Here is a 25,305-nt window from a genome sequence, read left to right on the forward strand (position 1 = left end):
GAAGTTATGGGAGGGGGAAGCCATTGCAATGCAAAAGCTGTACTTTGGAAATTTATATTCATTAAATAAAAGTTAAAAAAAAGAAAATTATAGCCTAAATCCCTGATGAATATAGAGGCAAAAATCCTCAATAAAATTCTCGCCAAGAGAATACAACAACACATCAGGAAAATCATCCACCCAGACCAAGTGGGATTTATCCCTGCTATGCAGGGATGGTTCAACATTCACAAATCAATCAATGTGATTCACCACATTGACAGACTGCAGAAGAAAAACCATATGAGTATCTCAATAGATGTAGAGAAAGCATTCGATAAAATTCAACACCCTTTCATGATGAAAACTCTAAGCAAATTGGGTATAGAAGGAACATTCCTCAATATAATCAAAGCAATTTATGAAAAACCCATGGCCAGCATCCTATTGAATGGGGAAAAGTTGGAAGCATTTCCACTGAGATCAGGAACCAGACAGAGATGCCAACTCTCACCACTGCTATTTAACATAGTTCTGGAAGTTTTAGCCAGAGCCATCAGACAAGAAAAAGAAATTAAAGGAACACAAATTGAGAAGGAAGAAGTGAAACTATCCCTCTTTGCACACGATATGATGCTTTTCTTAGAGGATCCAAAGATCTCTACTAAGAGACTATTGGAAATCATAGAGGAGTTTGGCAAAGTGGCAGGATATAAAATCAATGCACAAAAATCAACAGCCTTTGTATACACAAGAAATGCCATGGCTGAGAAAGAACTGCTAAGATCAATCCCATTCACAATAGCTACAAAAACAATCAAATAGCTTGGAATGAACTTAACCAAGGACGTTAAAGATCACTACGATGAGAATTACAAAATCTAAAAGAAAGAAATAGAAGAGGATACCAAAAAAAATGGAAAAACTTCCATGCTCATGGATCGGAACAATCAATAGCATCAAAATGTCCATTCTCCCAAAAGCAATTTATAGATTCAATGGAATACCAATCAAGATACTGAAGACCTTCTTCTTAGATCTGGAAAAAATTGTGCTGAAATTTATATGGAGGCATAAGAGACCTCGAATAGCTAAAGCAATCTTGTACAACAAAAACAAAGCTGGAGGCATCACGATACCAGATTTCAGGACATACTACAGGGCAGTCATAATGAAAACAGCATGGTACTTGTACAGAAACAGATGGATAGACCAATGGAACAAAATTGAAACACCAGAAATCAACCGAAACATACACAGCCAACTTGTATTTGATCAAAGATCTAAAACCAATTCCTGGAGCAAGGACAGTCTATTCAATAAATGGTGCTGTGAAAACTGGATTTCCACGTGCAGAAGCATGAAGCAAGACCCCTACCTTACACCTTACACAAAAATCCACTCAACATGGATTAAAGACTTAAATCTACAACCAGACACCATCAAGTTATTAGAGAACATTGGAGAAACCCTTCAAGATATTGGCACAGGCAAAGAGTTTCTGGAAAAGACCCAGGAGGCACAGGCAGTCAAAGCCAAAATCAACTATTGGGATTGCATCAAATTGAGAAGTTTCTGTACTGCAAAAGAAACAGTCAGGAAAGTGAAGAGACAACCGACAGAATGGGAAAAAATATTTGCAAACTATGCAACAGATAAAGGGTGAATGAAAAGAATCTACAAAGAGATCAAGAAACTCCACAAAAACAAAACCAACAACCCATTTAAGAGATGGGCCAAGGACCTCAATAGACATTTTTCAAAAGAGGAAATCCAAATGGCCACCAGGCACATGAAAAAATGTTCAAGATCACTAGCAATCAGGGAAATGCAAATCAAAACCACAATGAGGTTTCACCCAACCCCAGTTAGAATGGCTCACATACAGAAATCTACCAACAATACATGCTGGCGAGGATGTGGGGAAAAAAGGACACTAACCCATTGTTGGTGGGAATGCAAACTTGTCAAGCCACTATGGAAGTCAGTCTGGAGATTCCTCAGAAACCTGAATATAACCCTACCGTTCGACCCAGCCATCCCACTCCCTGGAATTTACCCAAAGGAATTTAAATTGGCAAACAAAAAATCGGCCTGCACCCTAATGTTTATTGCAGCTCAATTCACAATAGCCAAGACCGGGAACCAACTTAAATGCCCATCAACGGTAGACTGGATAAAGAAATTATGGGATATGTACTCTTTAGAATACTATACCGTAGTAAAAAACAATGAAATCAGGTCATTTATAAGAAGATGGAGGAATCTGGAACACATCATGCTGAGTGAAATAAGCCAGTCCCAAAGGGACAAATACCATATGTTCTCCCTGATCGGTGACAACTGATTGAACACCAAAAAGGAAACCTCCTGAAGTGAAATGGACACTATGAGAAACGGTGACTTGATCAGCATAGCCCTGACTGTTAATGAACAACTTAACACATTATCCCTCTAAGAATTTTTATTTTGTCTGTTCTACTTAATATGACTGGTTTTATTCTGTAATTAATACACAGTTATTCTTAAGTGTTAAAATTTAACTGAAATGTGATCCCTGTTAAATATAAGAGTGGGAATAAGAGAGGGAAGAGATGTACAATTTGGGACATGCTCAAGCTGACTTGCCGCAAATGGTAGAGTTAGAAGCATACCAGGGGAATCCAATTCAATCCCATCAAGGTGGCATGTACCAATGCCATCTCACTAGTCCAAGTGATCAATTTCTGTTCACAATTGATCATAATGAAAGGACTAAGAGTCAAAGGGATCACATACACAAGTCTAGTGCCTGCTAATACTAACCGATAGAATAAATAAAGGGGAGAGCAATCCAACATGGGAAGTGAGATACTCAGCAGACTCATAGAATTTTGGATGTCCTAAACAGCACTCTGGCCTCTGAATCAGCTCTTAAGGCATTCGGATCCAGCTGAAAAGCCCATGAGAGTAGTTCAGGCATGGAAAGCCAAGACACTCTGGCAAAACAAACAAACAAACAAACAAACACAAACACCTAAATGCAAGATCTCTGTGAGTGAGATCCTAGTAGAAAGAAAGGGCAATTAAAGAAGGAGGTACCTTTTTCTGAAGGGAGGAGAGAACTTCCACTTTGACTATGACCTTGTCCAAATAAGATAAGAGTCGGAGAACTCAAAAGGCTTCCATAGCCTTGGAAACTCATGACTAGAGCATAGGGAGATTACTGATGCCATAAACGGAGTGTCATTTTGTAAAGTGAACAACAGGAGTCACTGTGCACTTACTCCTCATGTAGGATCTCTGTCCTTAATGTGCTGTACATTGAGATTTAATGCTATAACGAGTACCCTAACAGTATTTTTCACTTTGTGTTTCTATGTGTGTGCAAACTGTTGAAATCTTTACTTAATGTATACTAAACTGATCTGTATATATAGAAAATTGAAAATGAATCTTGATATGAATGGAAGGGGAAAGAGAGCGGGAAAGGGGAGGGTTGTGGGTGGGAGGGAAGTCATCGGGGGTGGGGGAATTCAATGTAGTCCATAAGCTGTACTTTGGAAATCTATATTCATTAAATAAAAGTTAAAAAAATCTATGTTTCAAATGATAAATTCATTAACCAACAAGAGGTATTTGCTTACTTTACACAGTATTTTCAAAAGCACCTGTAAGATTTTACAAAACATTTAATTCTTTTATGCCCCTGGGCCTTTTTCATTAAGATAACCATCATGTCTAGTAACACAAGATCATTAGACTTTTTAACTTTCAGACATTTGTATCAGTGGCATTTTATATTATTGAAACTTAAAATTTAGCATGACTTCACATTTTAACAATACCTGTTATATAACCCTAATAGCCTGATTGATTAGCTGGTGTCTCTCCAAGATGAGAGACATATATCCTTTGACATTTCCAGGAACCTAACTGGAAATATCAAAGTCCAAATTCTTTGGAACTTTGATTTTTTTGAATGCCTGTAAAAGATGACAAGAAGGCTTAAAATATCTGGTTGAAGTAAGATCCCTTAACATCATGACAGAGTATAGATCAGATTTGATCAAATCATAACTCCTTTAAAACAGTTGTTTTACACAATTAGAACTTAAGAGGCATTAAGAGAACATAATAGATTACTTTAAAATAACACAAAATCTGTCTCTTTGGTTCTTCAAAAGTCAGAAATAAAACCTTAAATTTAAGACCTGGTGCATCGAATCAAATCCCATAATTTGGAACAGTTTCAAGAGTCAGAAGTAGGGAAGAAAGAATAGCACCCGCATGGGAGACCAGGAGGAAGCACCTGGCTCCTGGTTTCAGATCAGCGCAGCATGCTGGCTGCAGTGTGCCAGCCATAGGGGCCATTTGGGGGGTGCACCAATGGAACGAAGACTCTCTCTGTCTCTCTCTCTCTCACTGCCTAACTCTGATGTCAAAAAAAAAAAAAAAGGAAGAAAAAAAGAAAGAAAGAAAGAAATCAACAAATGACAAAACTGATGAGGATGTGGAAAAAAGTTACCCTGGTCCACTGTTGGTGGGAATGTAAACTGGTGCAAGCCACTGTGAAAGACCGTATGGAGCTATCTTACAAATCTGATTATAGACCTACCATTTGATCCAGCCATCCCACTCCTTGGAATTTACCCAAACCAAAAGAAATTAGCATATGCAAGAGTTATCTATAACCCCATGTTCATCGCAGCACAATTCACAATAGCTGAGATCTGGGAACAATCCAGATATCAATCAATTGTTGACTTGATAAGAAAATTATGGTGTATACACACTATGGCGTACTACTCAGTTACTAAAAAAGAAAGAAAGAAAAAGAAACCCTGTCTTTTGCAACAAGATAGATGAAACTGGAAACCATTATACTTAGTAAAATAAACGAGTCCCTGAAAGACAGTTATCATGTTTTCCCTGATCTGAGGTAGTTAATAGAGTACCTAAAATGTAATGTATTGGAGTTAGATACACATTTTGAGATTTGATGATTGTTTAGAGCCCTTGTCTCTTCCATTGAGGAAGTGATTTTTTTTTAATTTATTTTTTTTCTTCATACTATTTGCTGACTTGTTGAACTCTTACTTAGTGTAGGGTTAACTATACAATCATTAAGTAAACTGAAAACCGATTTTGTAAAAGTTAGGTGGGAATGTGAGAGGGAAGAGGAGAAAGGGTTGGAGTGTGTGTGGGAGGGAGGGTATCAGGGGAAGTGTCACTTACATTCATTAGTCTGTATATATGAAATATCAAACTTATATTAAATAAAATTTTAAAAGGAAATATTTAAAATTCAAAAAATTATACCAATAACAAGGAGAATTTTAAAGGTGTTTATATATAATATATATATGTGTGTTTAATTTATGACATTACAATATAAATGTACATATATATAATTTGTAATATATAGATAGCAACATTTTGAAATTTTTATAATGTATTTATCATCAGAAAATAGCTCAGATTTCTGTAATAATCCAGTTTCTGATCATTACAAGAATGAAGAGTAAGCCACCAAGTTGTAGCTCATAATCTCTGTTTCTCTGTGTCTCCAAGTCTACCAACCTCTAAAATTAAATAAACATACATAATTCTGGGATAAAAATCACATTCAGATCCCACTATTTTCCCGCATAATTTTCAGGAAATATACTAGTATCTAGACACACAGAGGCAAATTTATCTATAAATATATATGTATATATATATATATATGTATATATATATATGTATTTTATATATGTTACATATATTCATATATATATATATATTACATTGAGGAGAAAGAATTATTAACCTTGGCTAAAATGGCCCTGAGACACTGTGTACCTGACAGTTTCCAGAGCAACTTACAGAATGTTGGGGGTGATGATGATCTTACAGTAAAAGTGAAATCACCATGGCCACAGATTCACTGAGCTAGGATTGGCCTAGAATAAAATATTTGTGCAAAAGAGTGACTCCAGTGAATTTAAAAATTTACTTAAATTTTCATAATTAAAGGTTAATTTCAAGTTCCATGAATGTCTGTAAGGCTAAGAATGAAATCTCCTGCTAGTGAGTGATGGAACTGGCCCTAAATTGTTCTCATATACTGTGAAAATAAAATTTGGACATCTTCCAGAATTTGATGGCCTTACAATGTTAAAGTAAATCATGGTAGCCTGAAGTTCCCTGCACTAGAATTGGCACAAATTAGGTTATTATTGATTGAGGTGGTAATGATAAATTTGAATCAACATGAAAAATAGAGAAATGTATTCATTTCAATATATTGACAGTACAAATGGTAAATTTAGTAGAAGCAGGAATAAGGTTACAAGGAGATGTAAGAGATATTAATAAAAATAGCCCAAAACACACATTTAAATACAGAAAATGTGTGCTGCCTTAAATCAAAGAAAGCTTATGCCATTGAATTCAGTAATTTTAAAACCAAGATAAAATTGTCTTGACCCAATGCATGGAAATTTTAAAGATTATGACAATTTTGATTCTCGAAATATAAAGAAGCTATAAAAAAGTGTCCTTGAAAGTGTAAAAGAATGTAATGTTCTAAAATTATTTGATAGGCCATAAAGATGGAGGTTGCTAAGACAACTTGAACACTATTTAGTGCACTCATGATATGAAAATATAAGTGCCCAAAAGAATCATACCTTGGCAGTGCTAAGATTGCTTTCCATGTGGATATTGACATACTCAGATGAAATTAATAAAATGAAAGACAAAATAAAAAATAGAAACCTGATACACATGGAAGTTAAAACTTGGCCTTGCCCTTAGTAACAATGTGTATTTTAATGTGAGCCATAATTTAAAAATAAATATGTGGATGAATATTTGGTGAAAAAACAGTCCAGAATAAACTGGAAAAATTACAGTATGATACAGACTTGCAGTTTGGAAAATTTCCACAATCAGAAAATAATTTACAGTTCCAGGAGCATCTAGTAACATTAAGAATGTATCCTATGCTGATGACCATCAGGGTGCTGGCACTGCAATGTACTCAAATCCTATACACATGACAGTTGCTTGGACAACTTCCAGCATTTAGAGTGAGTTGATGACCACACAATTATAAACCAAACCATGGTACCCATCATTTCCATGTGTTAGGAATGTCACAAATTGGGTTATTCATTACACATGCAGGTGATAGTAGTAAATGACAAAATATATATACATTCCATGAAAGGCATTTAATTTTGATTATATGGTGTATAAATTAGTAATTTGGAAGAAACAGTCATAATCATATAGAGATACGTTAATAATTGGATGGTAGAGTAGGGAGGGAGCTTACTGCTCTAGCCCAGGAGAAGATAGTTTCAAAAAAGTGGAAATAGAGTAGTCTCAGGGAAGAGTTAGGGAAAAAATGACAGAGGAAATTCTACTGACATGAGAGGGACACGGTGGACCCACATGGAGGGCATGGTTCCCACGGCTCATGACTCCAACAGGTGAGAGCCTATGAACCAGAACTGGAAAGTGAGGTGAGACAAGACCACAGTAGCCTGAGCCACTGGCAAAAAAAGTGGCAGGAACCTAGAGGGAATGAGGCTTAAATCTTCGAGGGAAAGTGTGCCAGCCAAACTAGAGGAGAGAAAAAAAAAGGCATAGTACAGACATGTTTCTCTCTCTCCAATCACCTCACAAAGGCATGCAAGCTGATAGAGCAGGAGCCATTTTGGATATACATAACAGCTGTTGCAGCTTGTGTCTGCACAAGGCAAGCAGCCGAGTGGAGACTCCTGATGCTGGTAGGGAGAAATAACAGGAAACCAGGAACTTGTGACTGTGTCAAACTTCTGAAGCAAGACTGTGAAAAAATAAAAAACTGAGGGTGTGTGGGAAGACTCGCAGTGTAGCTGGGACTTTGAGCACTCTCAGTGGGAGAGGCCACAAGCTTGGGGGTTCCTGGTTACCTGATGAGAGACATTTCTGGAGAATCTGAACTTATACTGAGGACTACACAGATCCTTTGTGTGGTTCTTTGGACAGAGCAGACAAATATTATACCCACTGGGGCTAGTACTCAGGCACTGGTCTCCATTGAGAAGAGCCCAACTGAGCAGAATATACTTCCCTTGTGATTAAAAAAAGGAGAAATAAGACTTAACATGCCAAACTTGGGTGTGTCACCTGAGGCACACCCTTAGCACCAGAGACTGAACAGAGTTTTCTGGCCACACCCACTACAAGCCTCCAGAGATTCAGTGAAAGCAGAAAGTCCACTTATCTACAGAGTCATAGTACAAAAATAAAATCCGCCACAGTGGAATAAAAAGAAGAAATCTTGCTGGTCTGGACAAGTGGTGGCAAATTCTTTCAATTTCTGTTTGTTATGAAAGGTCTTTATTTCACCTTCATTCACAAATGAGAGCTTTGCAGGGTATAATAATCTGGGATGACAGCTTTATTCTCTTAGAACTTGGGCTAGATTTTGCCATTTTCTCTTAGCCTGCAGGGTTTCTGATGAGAAGTCTGCTGTGAGTCTAATTGGAGATCCTCTGAGAGTAATCTGATGTTTCTCTCTTATGCATTTTAGAATCTTCTTTTTGTTTCACTGTGGCGGTTTGATTACAATGTGTCATGGCAAGGATGTTTTCTGATCATGTCTATTCAAAGTTCTGTGTGCTTCCTGTACTTGGATGTCTCTTTCTTTTTCCAAACCCAGAAAGTTTTCTGGTAATATTTCACTAAAAATGCCTTCTAATCCTTTCTCTCTCACCATGCCTGCAGCAACTTCTAGAACCAGAATGTTGGTCTTATTTTTTTTATAGTATCCTGTAGATTCCCAACAGTCTTTTTTAGATTTCTAATCTCCTGTTCTTGTGTTTGGTTTGACTGCATACTTTCCTGTACTCTGTCTACTAAGTCTGGTATTCTCTCTTCTGCCTCACTGATTCTATTTTTAAGGCTCTCCACTGCATTTTTTACTTGTTGTATTGAAATCTTCATTTCATTTTGATTTCTTTTCAATATCTCAGTTTCATGTTCTGTTGAGTTCTTCATTTCATCTTGATTCCTCCTGATAATTTCTACTTCGTGGGAGAGATCTTCTTTCATGTCCTTCATGGATTTCAGTAGTTTGTGCATTTCCTTTGATTACTTCTATGTAATGTTATGACCAAATTTTTGAGTTCTATTTCTTGCATTTCTTCTCTCATCATCTTCATGACCTTGTATTGAAATGTCATGTTCTTTTGGGAGCATGATGATGTTTTCCTTATTCTTGCTTCTTGGATTCTTGCATTTGGCATTTGTGGAAATACTCGTCTTTTTTTTTTTTTTCCTGGCAGTTTTTATCATTGTATTATAACTGTAGATAAATGGACTTTCTGCTTTCACTGAATCTCTAGAGGCTTGTAGTGGGTGTGGCCAGAGAGCTCTGTTCAGTTTTCAAGGGTAAAGGGTATGCCTAAGGTGACACACCCAGGTTTGGCATAGTAAATCTCTTTTTTTAATCAGAAGGGAGTTATATTCTGTTCAGCTCAGTTCTTCTCTTCAATGGAGACCAGTGCCTGAGTACTAAATCAAGTGGGTATACTATTCACTATGTCCCAAGGACCACATAAGGATCTGTGCTCTCAATGTGGGACCTCTGTCCTTAGCGAGAATTAACATTAAATCTAGTCTTCAAACACCTGTTTATCTGGGAGCATAGGAAAAAGTGCTCAGGCAAGTAATATTGTGAAAAATTAGTTCTAAGTAATATGACAGATAACCCAGACAAAACAGCAGTCCAGCAAATCATTCAACCTCACTGAAACTACCAGCAGCTACATCATTCATTTTCTATTAAATCTGTTTATAATAAGATTTAATTTGATGAACACTTGTAAGAAGCTGTGGGGACTTAAACAGGGATGAAGAGCTATTTCTTATGGGTAGTAATGGAGCTGGAATGGATTAGTTGCACAGCTAATATCTAGATGGGAAATAAAAGAGCTACTGCAGCTAGATGCATCATAGCATTTGTAGCCCCGTTATCATGGGATAGCCAAGCAACCTAGGAAAAGTGTTCCTCCTGTGGGTATCCTGAGGAACTACCTGAATGTAAATCAGATTTATATTAATCCAGAAAGGACTTTGTAAATCAGAAGGAATAAAAACACACATTTTCAATAAAAATGAGGGTCACCTGCAGGAGCAGGGAATAATGCAACAAAAAAAGGCTATAAAAATTATAAATTAAATTAATACAAAAGTGTACTACAGGGGCCAGCACTGTGTCACAGCAGGTTAATGCCCTGACCTGAAGTGCTGGCATCCCATATGGGTGCTGGTTCAAGACCCAGCTGCTCCACTTCCAATCTAGCTATCTGCTATGGCCTGGGAAATAGTAGAAGGCCCAAGTGCTTGGGTCCCTGCACCTACATGGGAGACCTGGAGGAAGCTCCTGGTTTTGGATCAGCACAGTTCTGGCCATTGTGGCCAATTAGGGGTGAACCATTGGATGGAAAATTCTCTCTCTCTGCTTCTGCTGTTTCTCTATAACTCTGACTTTCAAATAAATGAATCTTTTTAAAAAAATACTACATTTATGCTCCTGCTTCTCTATTGCAATGGGTACCACATGGATAGACTTCATTCCATGTTCTTGTCTCAAGGCAATTAGGAATAGAATGAAAAAGCATGGAAAAGTGGCATCATGAATGAAAAAGGCATTATGCACTCAGTAATACAGGAAAATTCAGATGAGTGTGGCAACTTATAGGGTTTGAGGTTGTCCCTTTAAAGATTGAGGGTAATGTGTGTGGCAACATCTACTTGCATATTCAAATAGACCTTGGGTAGTGGAGTCTAATCCAGATGTGCACACAGATAAGTTGAAATTTCTCATGGGTATATATGTCACCACACACTCATTCCCTTGTGTTGCACACAACACTTATTATCCAGAGCCAGGGTACACTATTATGGCTGGAACATGTGTCACTTGATATGCCTATGGTCACATCACTGGCTTGCACTACAATAATGTGGGGAAAGAATCCTGGGTGGCCAAAAAAGCAGCTATAAAACAAATAACAGTAATTCATGAAGATGGTATTCCAAATAACTGTTGAAGTAACTGTTACTCAACTTTTAAATATTTATTAACAAAATTTACACAAGAGAGCACAGTTCAGTTTGTATACTTGATCCCACTCACAATAAAGAGAAACCAAAAGTTCAGGTTGTATGAGAGAAAAATTTCTGAAAAACAGTTACCACTCTCTGTCACAATTCATCATGAAAACTGCCCAATACTCACTAAGGTGTGATTCCACCAAAGAATTCTTCCAGACAAATTATATTTCAGGGACTTCTCTCTGTAATCTTGCTATGTTCTGTGGAAGTTTGCCTAATAATAAAGGTATTTCCCATTACAATACAGTCATAGGATTTTTTCTTTCTGTGAGTTGTCAGGTAACCATTGAGAGGTGACGTATGGTACATGACTTTTATATGTATGTATGTTTTCTCATTTTGGAGTCTCTTCATGTGAATTGATTAATGGCAGAAAAATTTTTTCACATTCATTAAATTGACATTTTACTGTATGAATTCTCTGGTGTTAGTTGATGTATAATTTCTTGTTTTTCTTTTTAAAATTTTTATTTATTTAACAGGTAGACTTATAGACAGTGAGAGAGACAGAGATAAAGGTCTTCCTTCTGTTGGTTCACTCCTCAAATGGCCACAATGGCCAGAGCTGCACTGATCTGAAGCCAGGAGCCAGGTGCTTCTTCCTGGTCTTCCACGTGGGTGCAGAGGCCCAAGCACTTGGGCTGTCTTCTACTGCTTTCCCAGGCCACAGTAGAGAGCTGGATTGAAGAGGGGCAGCTGGGACTAGAACTGGCACCCATATGGGATGCCAGCATAGCAGGTGGAGGGTTAACCTATTGCTCCACGGCTCCGGCCTGATGTTTAATTTCTGGCTATGGTTTTTTGAGGTCTATTGCACTTGAAGGATATCACCTTTTTTGAGTTGCATATTTATGCAAGCCAGAATTCTATGAAAATATACTTCCACATTCATTACACTCCTAAGAAACCCCTTGTGTGAATTTTCTGATGTATAATGCCATTTCTGACAAATGGCTTTTTGTCACACTAATAATATTTCTGAACTTCTTCATTTTTTAACAATTTACTTTATTTATTTGAAAGAGTTAGAGACAGAGAAGCAGAAAGAGGTCTTCCATTCACTAGTTCACTCCCCAATTGGATGCAATGGCTGGAGCTGCAGGGATCCAAAGCCAGGAGTCAGGAGCTTCTTCTGGGTCTCCCATGTGGGTGCAAGGCCATCTTCTACTGCTTTCCCAGGCCATAGCAGAGAGCTGGATCAGAAGAGGAGCAACTGGGACTAGAACCAGTGCCCACATGGTATGCTGGCATTTCAGGCCAGGGCTTTAACCTACTGTGCCACAGCGCTGGTCCCAACCTTTCTTCCTTATGGGAATGCCTATTGTATGGGATGTAATTTCCAGCAAAAGGCTCCGTCACATGGTTATGTTGATTTTGGAAAAAGTCCTTCACATTCATTATATTCTTAAGTTCTCTCCCTTGTTTGATCTACATGTTATGAGGTATTCCTTCTGACAAAAGGCTTTCCCACATTTATTACAAGATTTACACCATGTAATAAATTCTCTGATGTTATATTGTATGATTTTGGCAGAGTTTTCCAACAATCATTCCATTCATAAGGTTTCTCCCCCATGTGAATTCTAATGTTTTATGAGGTGTTACTTATGGATAAAGGCTTTTCCATATGCATTATATCCAAAGTGTTTTCCCCCATATGAATTAGATGATGTGCAATGAGGGCTGAATTATGGGAAAAAGCTTTCCAAGTCATTATGTCCAAAAGGCTTCTCTTCATGTGAATTTTCTGATGCATTCTGAGATGTGACTTACTGCCAAGGGCTTTTCTACAGTCATTGCATTCATAAAGTTTCTCCCAAGTGTGAATTCTCTGGTGTGACATGAACTATGATTTATAACATATGATTTATAAAAGCTTTTCCACACTTACTAGATTCACAAGGTTTCTGCCCTGTGTGAATGGTTTTGATATGAGTATAACTTATAGAAAAAAAGGCTTTTCTGCAGTCATTACATTTATAAGGTTATTTCCCTGTGTGAATCCTCTGATGCATTTGGAGTTGGAACTTAAGTTTTTCCACAGTCATTACACTCATGAAGATTCAATACTGTGTGCATTCTCTGGTGCATTATGAGGTTTAACTTTTGTCCAAAGGCTTTTCCACAGTCATTACATTAATGAGGTTTCTGCCCTTTGTGAATTCTCTAATGTAATATGAGCTATCACTTGAGTCCAAAGCCTTTTCCACAGTCATTACATTCATGAGGTTTCTCCCCTGTGTGAATGTGATGGTGTATGATGAAGTTTGCCTTTAGTCCAAAGGCTTTTCCACAGTCACTACATTTATGAGGTTTCTCCCCTGCGTGAATTTTCTGGTGTATAATGAGGTCTGACGTTCGTCTAAAGGCTTTTCCAGAGACATTACGTTTATGAGGTTTCTCCCCTGTGTGAATTCGCTGATGTAAGAGGAGGTTTGACTTTTGTGTAAAGGCTTTTCCACAGTCATTACATTTATGAGGTTTCTCCCCTGTGTGAATTTGCTGGTGTATGATGAGGTCAGACTTTCGTCCAAAGGCTTTTCCACAGTCATTACATTTATGAGGTTTCTCCCCTGTGTGAATTTGCTGGTGTACGATGAGGTGTGACTTTTGTCCAAAGGCTTTTCCACAGTCATTACATTTATGAGGTTTCTCCCCTGTGTGAATTCGCTGGTGTATGATGAGGTCTGACTTTTGTCCAAAGGCTTTTCCACAGTCATTACATTTGAGGTTTCTCCCCTGTGTGAATTCTCTGGTGTATGATGAGGTGTGACTTTCGTCCAAAGGCTTTTCCACAGTCATTGCATTAATGAGGTTTCTCTCCTGTGTGAATTCTCTGGTGTACTATGAGGTCTGACTTCCACAGAAAGCCTTTTCCACATTGGAGGCATTTATGAGGTTTCTCTCTGGTGTGAATTTGCTGATGGTTTATGAGGTATGGCTTTTGTGTAAAGACTTTTACATAGTCATTACATTTATGAGTTTTTTCCCCTGTGTGAATTCGCTGGTGTATGATGAAGTGTGACTTTTGTGTAAAGGCTTTTCCACAGTCATTACATTTATGAGGTTTCTCCCCTGTGTGAATTCGCTGGTGTGTGATGAGTTCTGACTTTTGTCCAAAGGCTTTTCCACAGTCATTACATATATGAGGTTTGTCCCCTGTGTGAATTCGCTGGTGTATGATGAGGTCCGACTTTCGTCTAAAGGCTTTTCCACAGTCATTACATTAATGAGGTTTCTCCCCTGTGTGAATTAGATGGTGTATGATGAGGTTTGACTTTTGTCCAAAGACTTTTCCACAGTCATTACATTTATGAGGTTTCTCCCCTGTGTGAATTCTCTGGTGTCTGATGAGTTCTGACTTTTGTCCAAAGGCTTTTCCACAGTCATTGCATTTATGAGGTTTCTCCCCTGTGTGAATTCGCTGATGTTTCCAGAGGCCTGACTTTTGTCCAAAGGCTTTTCCACAGTCATTACATTTATGAGGTTTCTCCCCTGTGTGAATTCGCTGGTGTATGATGAGGTCTGACGTTCGTCTAAAGGCTTTTCCACAGTCATTGCATTTATGAGGTTTCTCCCCTGTGTGAATTCGCTGATGTAAGAGGAGGTTTGACTTTTGTGTAAAGGCTTTTCCACAGTCATTACATTTATGAGGTTTCTCCCCTGTGTGAATTTGCTGGTGTATGATGAGGTCAGACTTTCGTCCAAAGGCTTTTCCACAGTCATTACATTTATGAGGTTTCTCCCCTGTGTGAATTTGCTGGTGTACGATGAGGTGTGACTTTTGTCCAAAGGCTTTTCCACAGTCATTACATTTATGAGGTTTCTCCCCTGTGTGAATTCGCTGGTGTATGATGAGGTCTGACTTTTGTCCAAAGGCTTTTCCACAGTCATTACATTTGAGGTTTCTCCCCTGTGTGAATTCTCTGGTGTATGATGAGGTGTGACTTTCGTCCAAAGGCTTTTCCACAGTCATTGCACTAATGAGGTTTCTCTCCTGTGTGAATTCTCTGGTGTACTATGAGGTCTGACTTCCACAGAAAGCCTTTTCCACATTGGAGGCATTTATGAGGTTTCTCTCCGGTGTGAATTTGCTGATGGTTTATGAGGTATGGCTTTTGTGTAAAGACTTTTACATAGTCATTACATTTATGAGTTTTTTCCCCTGTGTGAATTCGCTGGTGTATGATGAAGTGTGACTTTTGTGTAAAGGCTTTTCCACAGTCATTACATTTATGAGGTTTCTCCCCTGTGTGAATTCGCTGGTGTGTGATGAGTTCTGACTTTTGTCCAAAGGCTTTTCCACAGTCATTACATATATGAGGTTTGTCCCCTGTGTGAATTCGCTGGTGTATGATGAGGTCCGACTTTCGTCTAAAGGCTTTTCCACAGTCATTACATTAATGAGGTTTCTCCCCTGTGTGAATTAGATGGTGTATGATGAGGTTTGACTTTTGTCCAAAGACTTTTCCACAGTCATTACATTTATGAGGTTTCTCCCCTGTGTGAATTCTCTGGTGTCTGATGAGTTCTGACTTTTGTCCAAAGGCTTTTCCACAGTCATTGCATTTATGAGGTTTCTCCCCTGTGTGAATTCGCTGATGTTTCCAGAGGCCTGACTTTTGTCCAAAGGCTTTTCCACAGTCATTACATTTATGAGGTTTCTCCCCTGTGTGAATTCGCTGGTGTATGATGAGGTCTGACGTTCGTCTAAAGGCTTTTCCACAGTCATTGCATTTATGAGGTTTCTCCCCTGTGTGAATTCGCTGATGTAAGAGGAGGTTTGACTTTTGTGTAAAGGCTTTTCCACAGTCATTACATTTATGAGGTTTCTCCCCTGTGTGAATTCGCTGGTGTCTGATGAGTTCTGACTTTTGTCCGAAGGCTTTTCCACAGTCATTACATTTATGAAGTTTCTCCCCTGTGTGAATTTGCTGGTGTACGATGAGGTTTGACTTTCGTCCAAAGGCTTTTCCACAGTCATTACATTTATGAGGTTTCTCCCCTGTGTGAATTCGCTGGTGTATGATGAGTTCTGACTTTTGTCCAAAGGCTTTTCCACAGTCATTACATTTATGAGGTTTCTCCCCTGTGTGAATTCTCTGGTGTATGATGAGTTCTGACTTTCCTCCAAAGCCTATTCCACAGTCATTACATTTATGAGGTTTTACCCCTGTGTGAATTCTCTGGTGTACGATGAGGTGTGACTTTTGTCCAAAGGCTTTTCCACAGTCATCGCATTTATGAGGTTTCTCCCCTGTGTGAATTCTCTGGTGTATGGTGAGGTGTGACTTCCACAGAAAGCCTTTTCCACATTGAAGGCATTTATGAGGTTTCTCTCCGGTGTGAATTTGCTGATGGTTTATGAGGTATGACTTTTGTGTAAAGGCTTTTCCACAGTCACTACATTCATGAGGTTTCTCCCCTGTGTGAATTAGATGGTGTATGATGAGGTTTGACTTTTGTCCAAAGACTTTTCCACAGTCATTACATTTATGAGGTTTCTCCCCTGTGTGAATTCTCTGGTGTCTGATGAGTTCTGACTTTTGTCCAAAGGCTTTTCCACAGTCATTGCATTTATGAGGTTTCTCCCCTGTGTGAATTCGCTGATGTTTCCAGAGGCCTGACTTTTGTCCAAAGGCTTTTCCACAGTCATTACATTTATGAGGTTTCTCCCCTATGTGAATTCGCTGATGTAAGAGGAGGTCTGACGTTCGTCTAAAGGCTTTTCCACAGTCATTGCATTTATGAGGTTTCTCCCCTGTGTGAATTCGCTGATGTAAGAGGAGGTTTGACTTTTTTGTAAAGGCTTTTCCACAGTCATTACATTTATGAGGTTTCTCCCCTGTGTGAATTCTCTGGTGTATGATGAGTTCTGACTTTCCTCCAAAGCCTATTCCACAGTCATTACATTTATGAGGTTTTACCCCTGTGTGAATTCTCTGGTGTACGATGAGGTGTGACTTTTGTCCAAAGGCTTTTCCACAGTCATCGCATTTATGAGGTTTCTCCCCTGTGTGAATTCGCTGGTGTATGGTGAGGTGTGACTTCCACAGAAAGCCTTTTCCACATTGAAGGCATTTATGAGGTTTCTCTCCGGTGTGAATTTGCTGATGGTTTATGAGGTATGACTTTTGTGTAAAGGCTTTTCCACAGTCACTACATTCATGAGGTTTCTCCCCTGTGTGAATTAGATGGTGTATGATGAGGTTTGACTTTCGTCCAAAGACTTTTCCACAGTCATTACATTTATGAGGTTTCTCCCCTGTGTGAATTCGCTGATGTTTCCAGAGGCCTGACTTTTGTCCAAAGGCTTTTCCACAGTCATTACATTTATGAGGTTTCTCCCCTGTGTGAATTCGCTGGTGTATGATGAGGTCTGACGTTCGTCTAAAGGCTTTTCCACAGTCATTGCATTTATGAGGTTTCTCCCCTGTGTGAATTCGCTGATGTAAGAGGAGGTTTGACTTTTGTGTAAAGGCTTTTCCACAGTCATTACATTTATGAGGTTTCTCACCTGTGTGAATTCGCTGGTGTCTGATGAGTTCTGACTTTTGTCTGAAGGCTTTTCCACAGTCATTACATTTATGAGGTTTCTCCCCTGTGTGAATTCTCTGGTGTATGATGAGTTCTGACTTTCGTCCAAAGGCTTTTCCACAGTCATTACATTTATGAGGTTTCTCCCCTGTGTGAATTCGCTGGTGTATGATGAGTTCTGACTTTCCTCCAAAGGCTATTCCACAGTCATTACATTTATGAGGTTTTACCCCTGTGTGAATTCTCTGGTGTACGATGAGGTGTGACTTTTGTCCAAAGGCTTTTCCACAGTCATCGCATTTATGAGGTTTCTCCCCTGTGTGAATTCTCTGGTGTATGGTGAGGTGTGACTTCCACAGAAAGCCTTTTCCACATTGAAGGCATTTATGAGGTTTCTCTCCGGTGTGAATTTGCTGATGGTTTATGAGGTATGACTTTTGTGTAAAGGCTTTTCCACAGTCACTACATTCATGAGGTTTCTCCCCTGTGTGAATTTTGTGTTGTTTCCTGAGGACTGACTTTTGTCCAAAGGCTTTTCCACAGTCATTACATTCAGAAGGTGAATTAAAACTGAGTGATTTTCCACAAGGTTTATACGTGTAAAGTTTTTCCCTTGTATTTAGTCTCTGATTTATTGCAAGATGTGACTGGTGAATGACAGGTTCAACATACATAATGTACTTATAAAATTTCTTTCTTGTGTGAGTTTGTTGATGCATATTGAGGCTAGAATTGTCATGGATAGCTTTTTCTATTTGCGTTGCTTTTCCAAAAGTGACAGTTGATTTATTACAGTTTTCTGCCATATGAACCCTCTCAGATTTACAGAACATCTTTCTTGTGAAGACTGTTGCTTGTCCAGTGGGTCCAAATGGCTGCTTCATGATGTGAATCTTGTCATGCTGACTAAGAGGCTCACAGAACTGGAGAGATTTTCCAGGTATCTTAGTGTTATCAAATTTCTCTCCAGCCTGTAGTTGATCAGGCCCACTGGGGGGATACACAGTGTGACATTTATTGCATTCCTCAGGCTTCAGTCCTGAATAGATTCCCTTTTTAATAATCAGTGTTGGAACATGGATTGAATTTAAACTAAGTGTTTTTCTTAATTCTATTCTCTTGAGTGCTGATGTCTTGTTATTTTTCATAAAATCCTGATTCAGATTTTTGTCCTGACTTTCCTGGTTGATCCTAATCAGGTCATCCCTTTTCATGACCACTGAAATGAGAAAAAGCAATCATGTCACTGAATCACATGTAACTGTTTCTCCTGGCATACTCATGTAAAGGGAATGAAGGTACTTGTTATCCAAGTGGCATAAGATTTTCACAAAATCAGTATGAGGTACTTATTTGTGACCATTATATGGTTTTTCTCCTTAATACATTAATATACCATGAGGTTTCCCAATGTTCAAACATGATCCTTTTTACTATGGGAAATTGTCAAGGATGGTAGAATGACATTTGTGCTATGGTGTGTGGGATGCCTGCATCTCAAAACAGTGTCAGTTTGAGCCCTGGCTACTCTGCTTTTAGTACAGCTCTCTGCCTATGTAAACTGGAAGGAACCAAATAATGGTTCATGTGCCTGGGAACCTGTGAGAAACCAGGGAAGACTAGAGGAATTCTAGAGCTTTGGCTTCAGACTAGTTAGACCTAAGTGTTGCAGGCATCTGGGAAGTGAGCTAATACAGGACTTCTTTCTCTCTCTCTCTTCTCTCACTATCACTCTGCTTTTCACAAAGATGAAATAACTATAAAATATTTTAAAGAATGGACAAATATTTAATAAAAATATTCACCCACTACCTAGCAACCATTTTTCTCCCTGTGCTTTTTCTCCAGTTTATTTTTATAAAAATTGTATGCTTTTTGCTTCTCTGATATCTCAGCCATAAACATGAAAAAGTTTCACTGATCATTTACTTGCAGGTGGAGAAGAGTGAAATGTGCCTGTACTTCAAGCAGGACAACATTTAAGGAGTAGGATTTGAATCTCTGAGTGTCTCATGCTCAGTCTTCCTAGGTAAACATCATTTGTGGGATTTTTCAAATGAAAAACTACTTTGTCTCTACTCTATGACAGCTTCCCCAAATTCCTAAGGACACCCAACACCTTCAGCTTCTCAGAAGTACAACAGGAACAGAAAATTCCCAATATACCACTTTAGTTAAACACTCCCAATCAGTTTGAAGAATTTGTTTCTGCAAACCGGGATGTGCTCATCTTCTTTGAAAAGTGTTTTCTAACTCATTCTGAAATCATCAGTGCTGATTACCTCCTCTAAATTCTTTCTAGAAGCATTCCTGTGTGATAATTTGAATTTCTGGAGGCTTTTGATCAGTTGCCTCCTATTTTCACTGAAAGCTTCATTTCCTATGCTTTTCTTATCTTTTTGTTTGCTTATTTCTCAGTGATACTGAAAAATAAGAGAGAAATCATACTTCAAACTCCACCCTTCAAGAAATCTGAGCCACTCAACATAACCCCACGAGGCTACTTGACCTTGGGTCTCAAAATCTCATTACTTTCTTGGTGAGTCTAGGATCACTTATTTTCATGTTTTATAAGTTTATGCTTAGTTTATGATTTCTTTTTTTCAAAGATTTACTTTATTTATTTGAAAGCTAGAATTATAGAGAGAGAGATAGAGAGAAGTCTTCCATCTGCTGGTTCAGTCCCCATATGGGCACAACAACCAATGCTGGGCCAAAATGAAGTTAGGAGCCAGGAGTGTCTTTCTTGTCTCCCACATGGGTACAGGAGGCCAAAGACTTGGGCCAACCTCTGCTCTTTTCTCAGGTGCATTAGCAGAGAGCTGGGTTAGAAGAGGACTATCTGGGACTGGAACTGGCCCCCATATGCAATGCTAGTGTTGCAGGCTGGAGCTTTAACCCGCTGCACCACAGTGTCATTCCTAGCTTCATAATTTCTGATGTCACTGCACAGAGGCTTACTCATGACCATCTTTTATTTTTAAAGATTTATTTATTTATTTGAAAGTCAGAGTTACACAGAGAGAGGACAGGCAAAGAGAGAGTAAGGTCTTGATCCAATGGTTCACTCCCCAATTGGCCACAACGGCCAGAACTGTGCTGATCTGAAGCCAGGAGCCAGGAGCTGCTTCTGGGTCTCCCTCAGGTGCAAGGGTCCAAGGACGTCTACTGCTTTCCCAGGCCATAGCCAAGAGCTAGATCGAAAGTGGATCAACTGGGTCCTGAACTGGTGCCCATATGGGATGCTGGTGCTTCAGGCTAGGGTGTTAATTCACTGTGCCACAGCACCAGCCACATGACCATCTTTTAGCATTTACTTATTTACTTACTTGAGAGTCAGAGAGACAGAATGAGAGATAAAGACAGACTGAAAAAGAGGTTTGCCAACTGTAGGCTCACTCCTCAAATGTTTCCAACAGACTATAATTTTCTTATTTGTTTGAGAGGCACAGAGGAAAAAAAAAGAAAGAGACTAAGAAAGAGAGAGTTCACATTTATTGATTCAGTCCTGAGCAAGTTCGATGCCTGGGCAAAATCATGACTAGGAATTCAATCTGAGCAATGAGTTAGAAATAAGTTTCTGGGGGCTGGCATTGTGGCATAGCAGGTAAAGCCACCACCTGCAGTGCCAACATCACTTATGGGCACCAGTTTAAGTCCTAGCTGCTCCACTTCTGATCCAGCACTCTGCTATGGCCTGGGAAAGCAGTAGAAGATGGCCCAAGTCCTTGGACCCCTGTACCCATATGGGAGACCTGGAAGAAGCTCCTGGCTCCTAGCTTCAGATCAGTACAGCTCCAGCCATGACAGCCAGTTGGGAAGTGAACCAGTGGATGGAAGACCTCTCTCTCAGCCTCTCCTTCTTCTCTCTCTCTGACTTTCAAATAAATAAATAAATCTTTTTAAAAAAAAAAGAAACAGGCTGGTGTGGCAGCTCAATAGGCCAATCCTCTGCCTACAGCACTGGCACACCAGGTTCGAGTCCTGGTCGGGGTGCCAGATTTTGTCCCGGTCACCCCTCTTCCAGGCCAGCTCTCTGCTGTGGCCCAGGAGTACAGTGGAGGATGGCCCAGGTCCTTGGGCTCTGAACCCACATGGGAGACCAGGAGAAGCACCTGGCTCCTGGCTTTGGATCAGCACAGTGTGCCAGCCACAGCACACTGGCCATGGTGGCCATTGGAAGGTGAACCAATGGCAAAAGGAAGACCTTTCTCCCTCTCTGTCTCTCACTGTCCACTCTGCCTGTCAAAAAAAAAAAAAAAAAAGAAAAATTAATCTTAAAAAAATAAGTTTCTGTATGTTGCCTAATTAACAAGCACTGAAGGAACTAATAAGTGCATAAAGGAAAAGGTATGAACGTGTAGAGAAGGACAAGTTAGAATTGGGGGAATGTATCAAACCTAGATAAAAGCCTTAGTAACATCAGAAAATGACTGGATTTTTTTTTTAATCAAAGAACATCTTCACTAAGAACAAAAGTTAGAAAGATACTGGTATCTGTAAATGCCTTTGTCTGATACACAAAACCAGCTGTCTTCAGGAGTAAGGCTTGAGAAAAATTCATGGAAAGAATACCAGTCAACATCTGCACACTCTGCCTTGGCCTCCCTGTCTGTTATGTGCAGACTGACCTGGAAGGCTCTGATTCAAGCATTCGTCCACCATCCATGGCTCTTCTCCTCGCTCCAACTTGAAGATCAAGTCCGGCTTGGTAATGCAGTGCCCTATTAATGGAAACAAAGTAAGACTTTGTGAAATCACCATCTTGGGTTATTTAAAGGACTACAGCTTGGTTCAGGAGCTATGCAACAAATGTTCCAACTTCAATCTTTTGTTAGATGGTAGATATTCAGATTATTCCTGGACTCACATTCTAATCCTGCCCAATATTAAACATTATAAAGTGTTCCCTTATTTGTCAAATAGCAAGAAAATGTTATCACTGGGCGTGTGATGGGTGTCACTCACCCAAGGAGAACAGGTTACTGTAGGTCTCCAGCATCACATCTCTGTACAGGATTTTCTGAGCATTGTTCATTTTCTGCCATTCCTCCCACGTAAAGTACACAGCCAGGTCTTCAAATGCTGTCATCACCTATAATAATACACTTCCAGTCAACATGTTAACTCTGTCACAAAATAAACACTGACAGCTGTGTATGGATATGAAGGAGAAAAGGAAGGCTAAGGTTTCACATTAGGCTTGTTGAGTGTTTAGAAAGCCACACAGAGCATTCAACAGAGTCAAACCCATGATCTACAGGCTGTGAGAAATGTCCAAGCTGAAGGGAAACAGGAGGTTCAAATCACAAAGGCCACATCATTCAAGGGGAATTGCACAGAAGGCTAGAAGAGGGGCAATACTGACTCTTGACTGGGCAATGTTAAAGGAGAAGTATGTAGAAGCATTGAGAAAAAAAGGCAAGAAACCATCAGTGAAACTACAATGGGAATTAACAGAAAACAATTTCCAGGAAAACACCATGCATATCATTTCCAAAATGTCAGAGAAAAAATATATTAAATGACAGGGCAGACATTTAGTGTAGTGTTGTTTATGATGCCACCTCAGAGTGTCTATGATTTCCATTGCCAGCTCTAGTTTCTAGCTCCCAGTTAATGCAAACCTGGGGAAGCAATGGTGATGTCACCAATGAAGGAGGCCTAGATTCCATTCCTCAATCCTGGCTTCAGTTCTGTCCCACCTGTTTAGTATGGTTATCTAGGAAGTGAATTAATGTGACAAAGCTCTCTCTCTCTCTCAGTCCATCAAGTTTTTTCTCTATCAAGCTAATAAATATTTTTAAGTAAGAGAGAAAATACAGGTAAGAAAAAGAATACAAATTAGCTTTTGCCCTTATCTATGATTATTCTACTGATAAACAATTGAAATAACATTATACCTAATTAAAGTGAAAGCAATGGAAATACTTGCCCAAAACATTCAAATGATAAACATTTGAAATAACATTATACATAATTAAAGTGAAAGCAATGGAATTATTTGCCCAAAAAGAGAACCTGGGAATGTCTGCAGTACAATCTGCATTTGTGACTCACTGAGAAAAATGCTTAGAGATTTGCTTCAGAATCTGCAATAGTCACCAGAATTGTGATCCAGCAGGCTAAGCCTCCACCATCAATGCTGGCATCCCATGTAAACAGAGGACTTGAGTCCTTGCTGCTCCACTTCCAATCTAGTTCCCTGCTAATCTGATTGAAAGAGCAGTGAAAATGGCCTGAGTATTTGGACCCTTCCACCAATGTGGGAGACCCATGGAGTCCCAGGCTCCTGGCTTTGGCCTGGCCCAGTCTCAGCCATTGTGGGCATTTGGGGAATGAACACTAGATAGAAGATATGTCCTTTTGTCTCCCTGTCTCTCCCAATCTCTGCAAGTCCACCTTTCAAATAAATAATCTTAAAAAATAAATGAGCCTCCAGTAGATTCTTTTCTTCACACATTCCTTATCCTATTCCAGAATCCAATTCAGCTTCTCAAAGGTATTAAGAACTCCATCACTCTAACAATTTGAAAACAAACTTAACTGATTTGTGTTCCAGCACTAGGTAACTCTTCCTCTTACAGAATGCTAAGTGTTTACTTCATAGGTAGCACTAAAACACTGTTCAGTACATCATCTGTGTGTAGACTGTTTCAGACATGACCCCAAAAATGTAGCATATTGTGCTTAGTTTCAACTCAATTCATGTAACAAATATATATTTTGCTATAGCAACAGAAAGAGACCAAATTGCATTATTATAGATGACAGTAATGTTTCATAATCATGCCAAATTCATAATTCATTTCTGTATATTCTGTGGGAACAAATTTTATGTTTATTTTTCTATTTTAAAATGTTTTAAAGATTTATTTATTTATTTGAAAGTCAGAGTTACACAGAGAGAGGAGAGGCAGAGAGAGAGAGGTCTTCCATCTGCTGGTTCAGTCCCCAGTTGGCTGCAGTGGCTGGAACTGCACCAATCTGAAGCCAGAAACCAGGAGCTTCTTCTGGGTCTCCCACAAGGGGCCCAAGGACCTGGGCCATCTTCCACTGCTTTCCCAGGCCATAGTAGAGAGCTGGAGCAGAAGTGGAACAGCCGGGTCTCAAACCGGTGCCCATATGGGATGTCGATGCTTTAGACCAGGGCATTAACCCACTGAGCCACAGAGCTGGCCCCATATTTTCCATTTTAATTAACTAGTATACTGGGACTGGCACTGTGGCTAGCAGGTAAAGCCACTGCCTTCAGTGCTGGCATCCCATATTGGTGCCAGTTCAAGTCCCAGTGGCTTCACTTCCAATCCAGGTCTCTGCCAAGGTCCTGGGAATTCAGTAAAAGATGGCCTAAGTCCTTGGGCCCCTGAACCCATGTGGGAGACCCAGAAGAAGCTCTTCACTTCTAGCTTTGGATCCGTGTAACTCTGGCCATTGTGGCAAACTGAGGAGTGAACCAGCAGATGGAAGACTCTCTCTCTCCCTCTACCTCTCTGTAACTCTGACTTTCAAATAAATTTAAAAAATTAAAAAAAATTAAATAAACTAGCATTAAACACCTAAAATGAGTACTGACAAGCTGGGCAATAATTAAAAACAGAAGAAAAAACCACTTACAGGTGATATATTAATTTTCTTTCCTCTTAGAAA

At 39.3% G+C, this 25,305-nt stretch overlaps 1 protein-coding gene across 1 annotated transcript in view; it reads right to left on the reverse strand.

Annotated features, from left to right (window-relative positions):
• Positions 1 to 11,075: 11,075 nt before the first annotated feature.
• Positions 11,076 to 25,305, reverse strand: part of LOC138843429 (uncharacterized) — a 53,445-nt gene continuing 39,215 nt past the window's right edge. The window contains 5 exon segments of the mRNA XM_089301819.1: positions 11,076 to 13,846; positions 13,848 to 15,020; positions 15,022 to 18,874; positions 22,287 to 22,379; positions 22,624 to 22,750. Of these exon segments, the coding sequence (XP_089157945.1) occupies positions 13,303 to 13,846; positions 13,848 to 15,020; positions 15,022 to 18,874; positions 22,287 to 22,379; positions 22,624 to 22,750 (5,790 nt within the window). The 3' untranslated portion in view covers positions 11,076 to 13,302.

The sequence above is a fragment of the Oryctolagus cuniculus genome, chromosome 8 (assembly GCF_051225735.1).
Source record: "Oryctolagus cuniculus isolate XC-2025 breed Fujian yellow rabbit chromosome 8, ASM5122573v1, whole genome shotgun sequence".
In the NCBI taxonomy this organism is placed as follows: Eukaryota; Metazoa; Chordata; class Mammalia; order Lagomorpha; family Leporidae; genus Oryctolagus; species Oryctolagus cuniculus.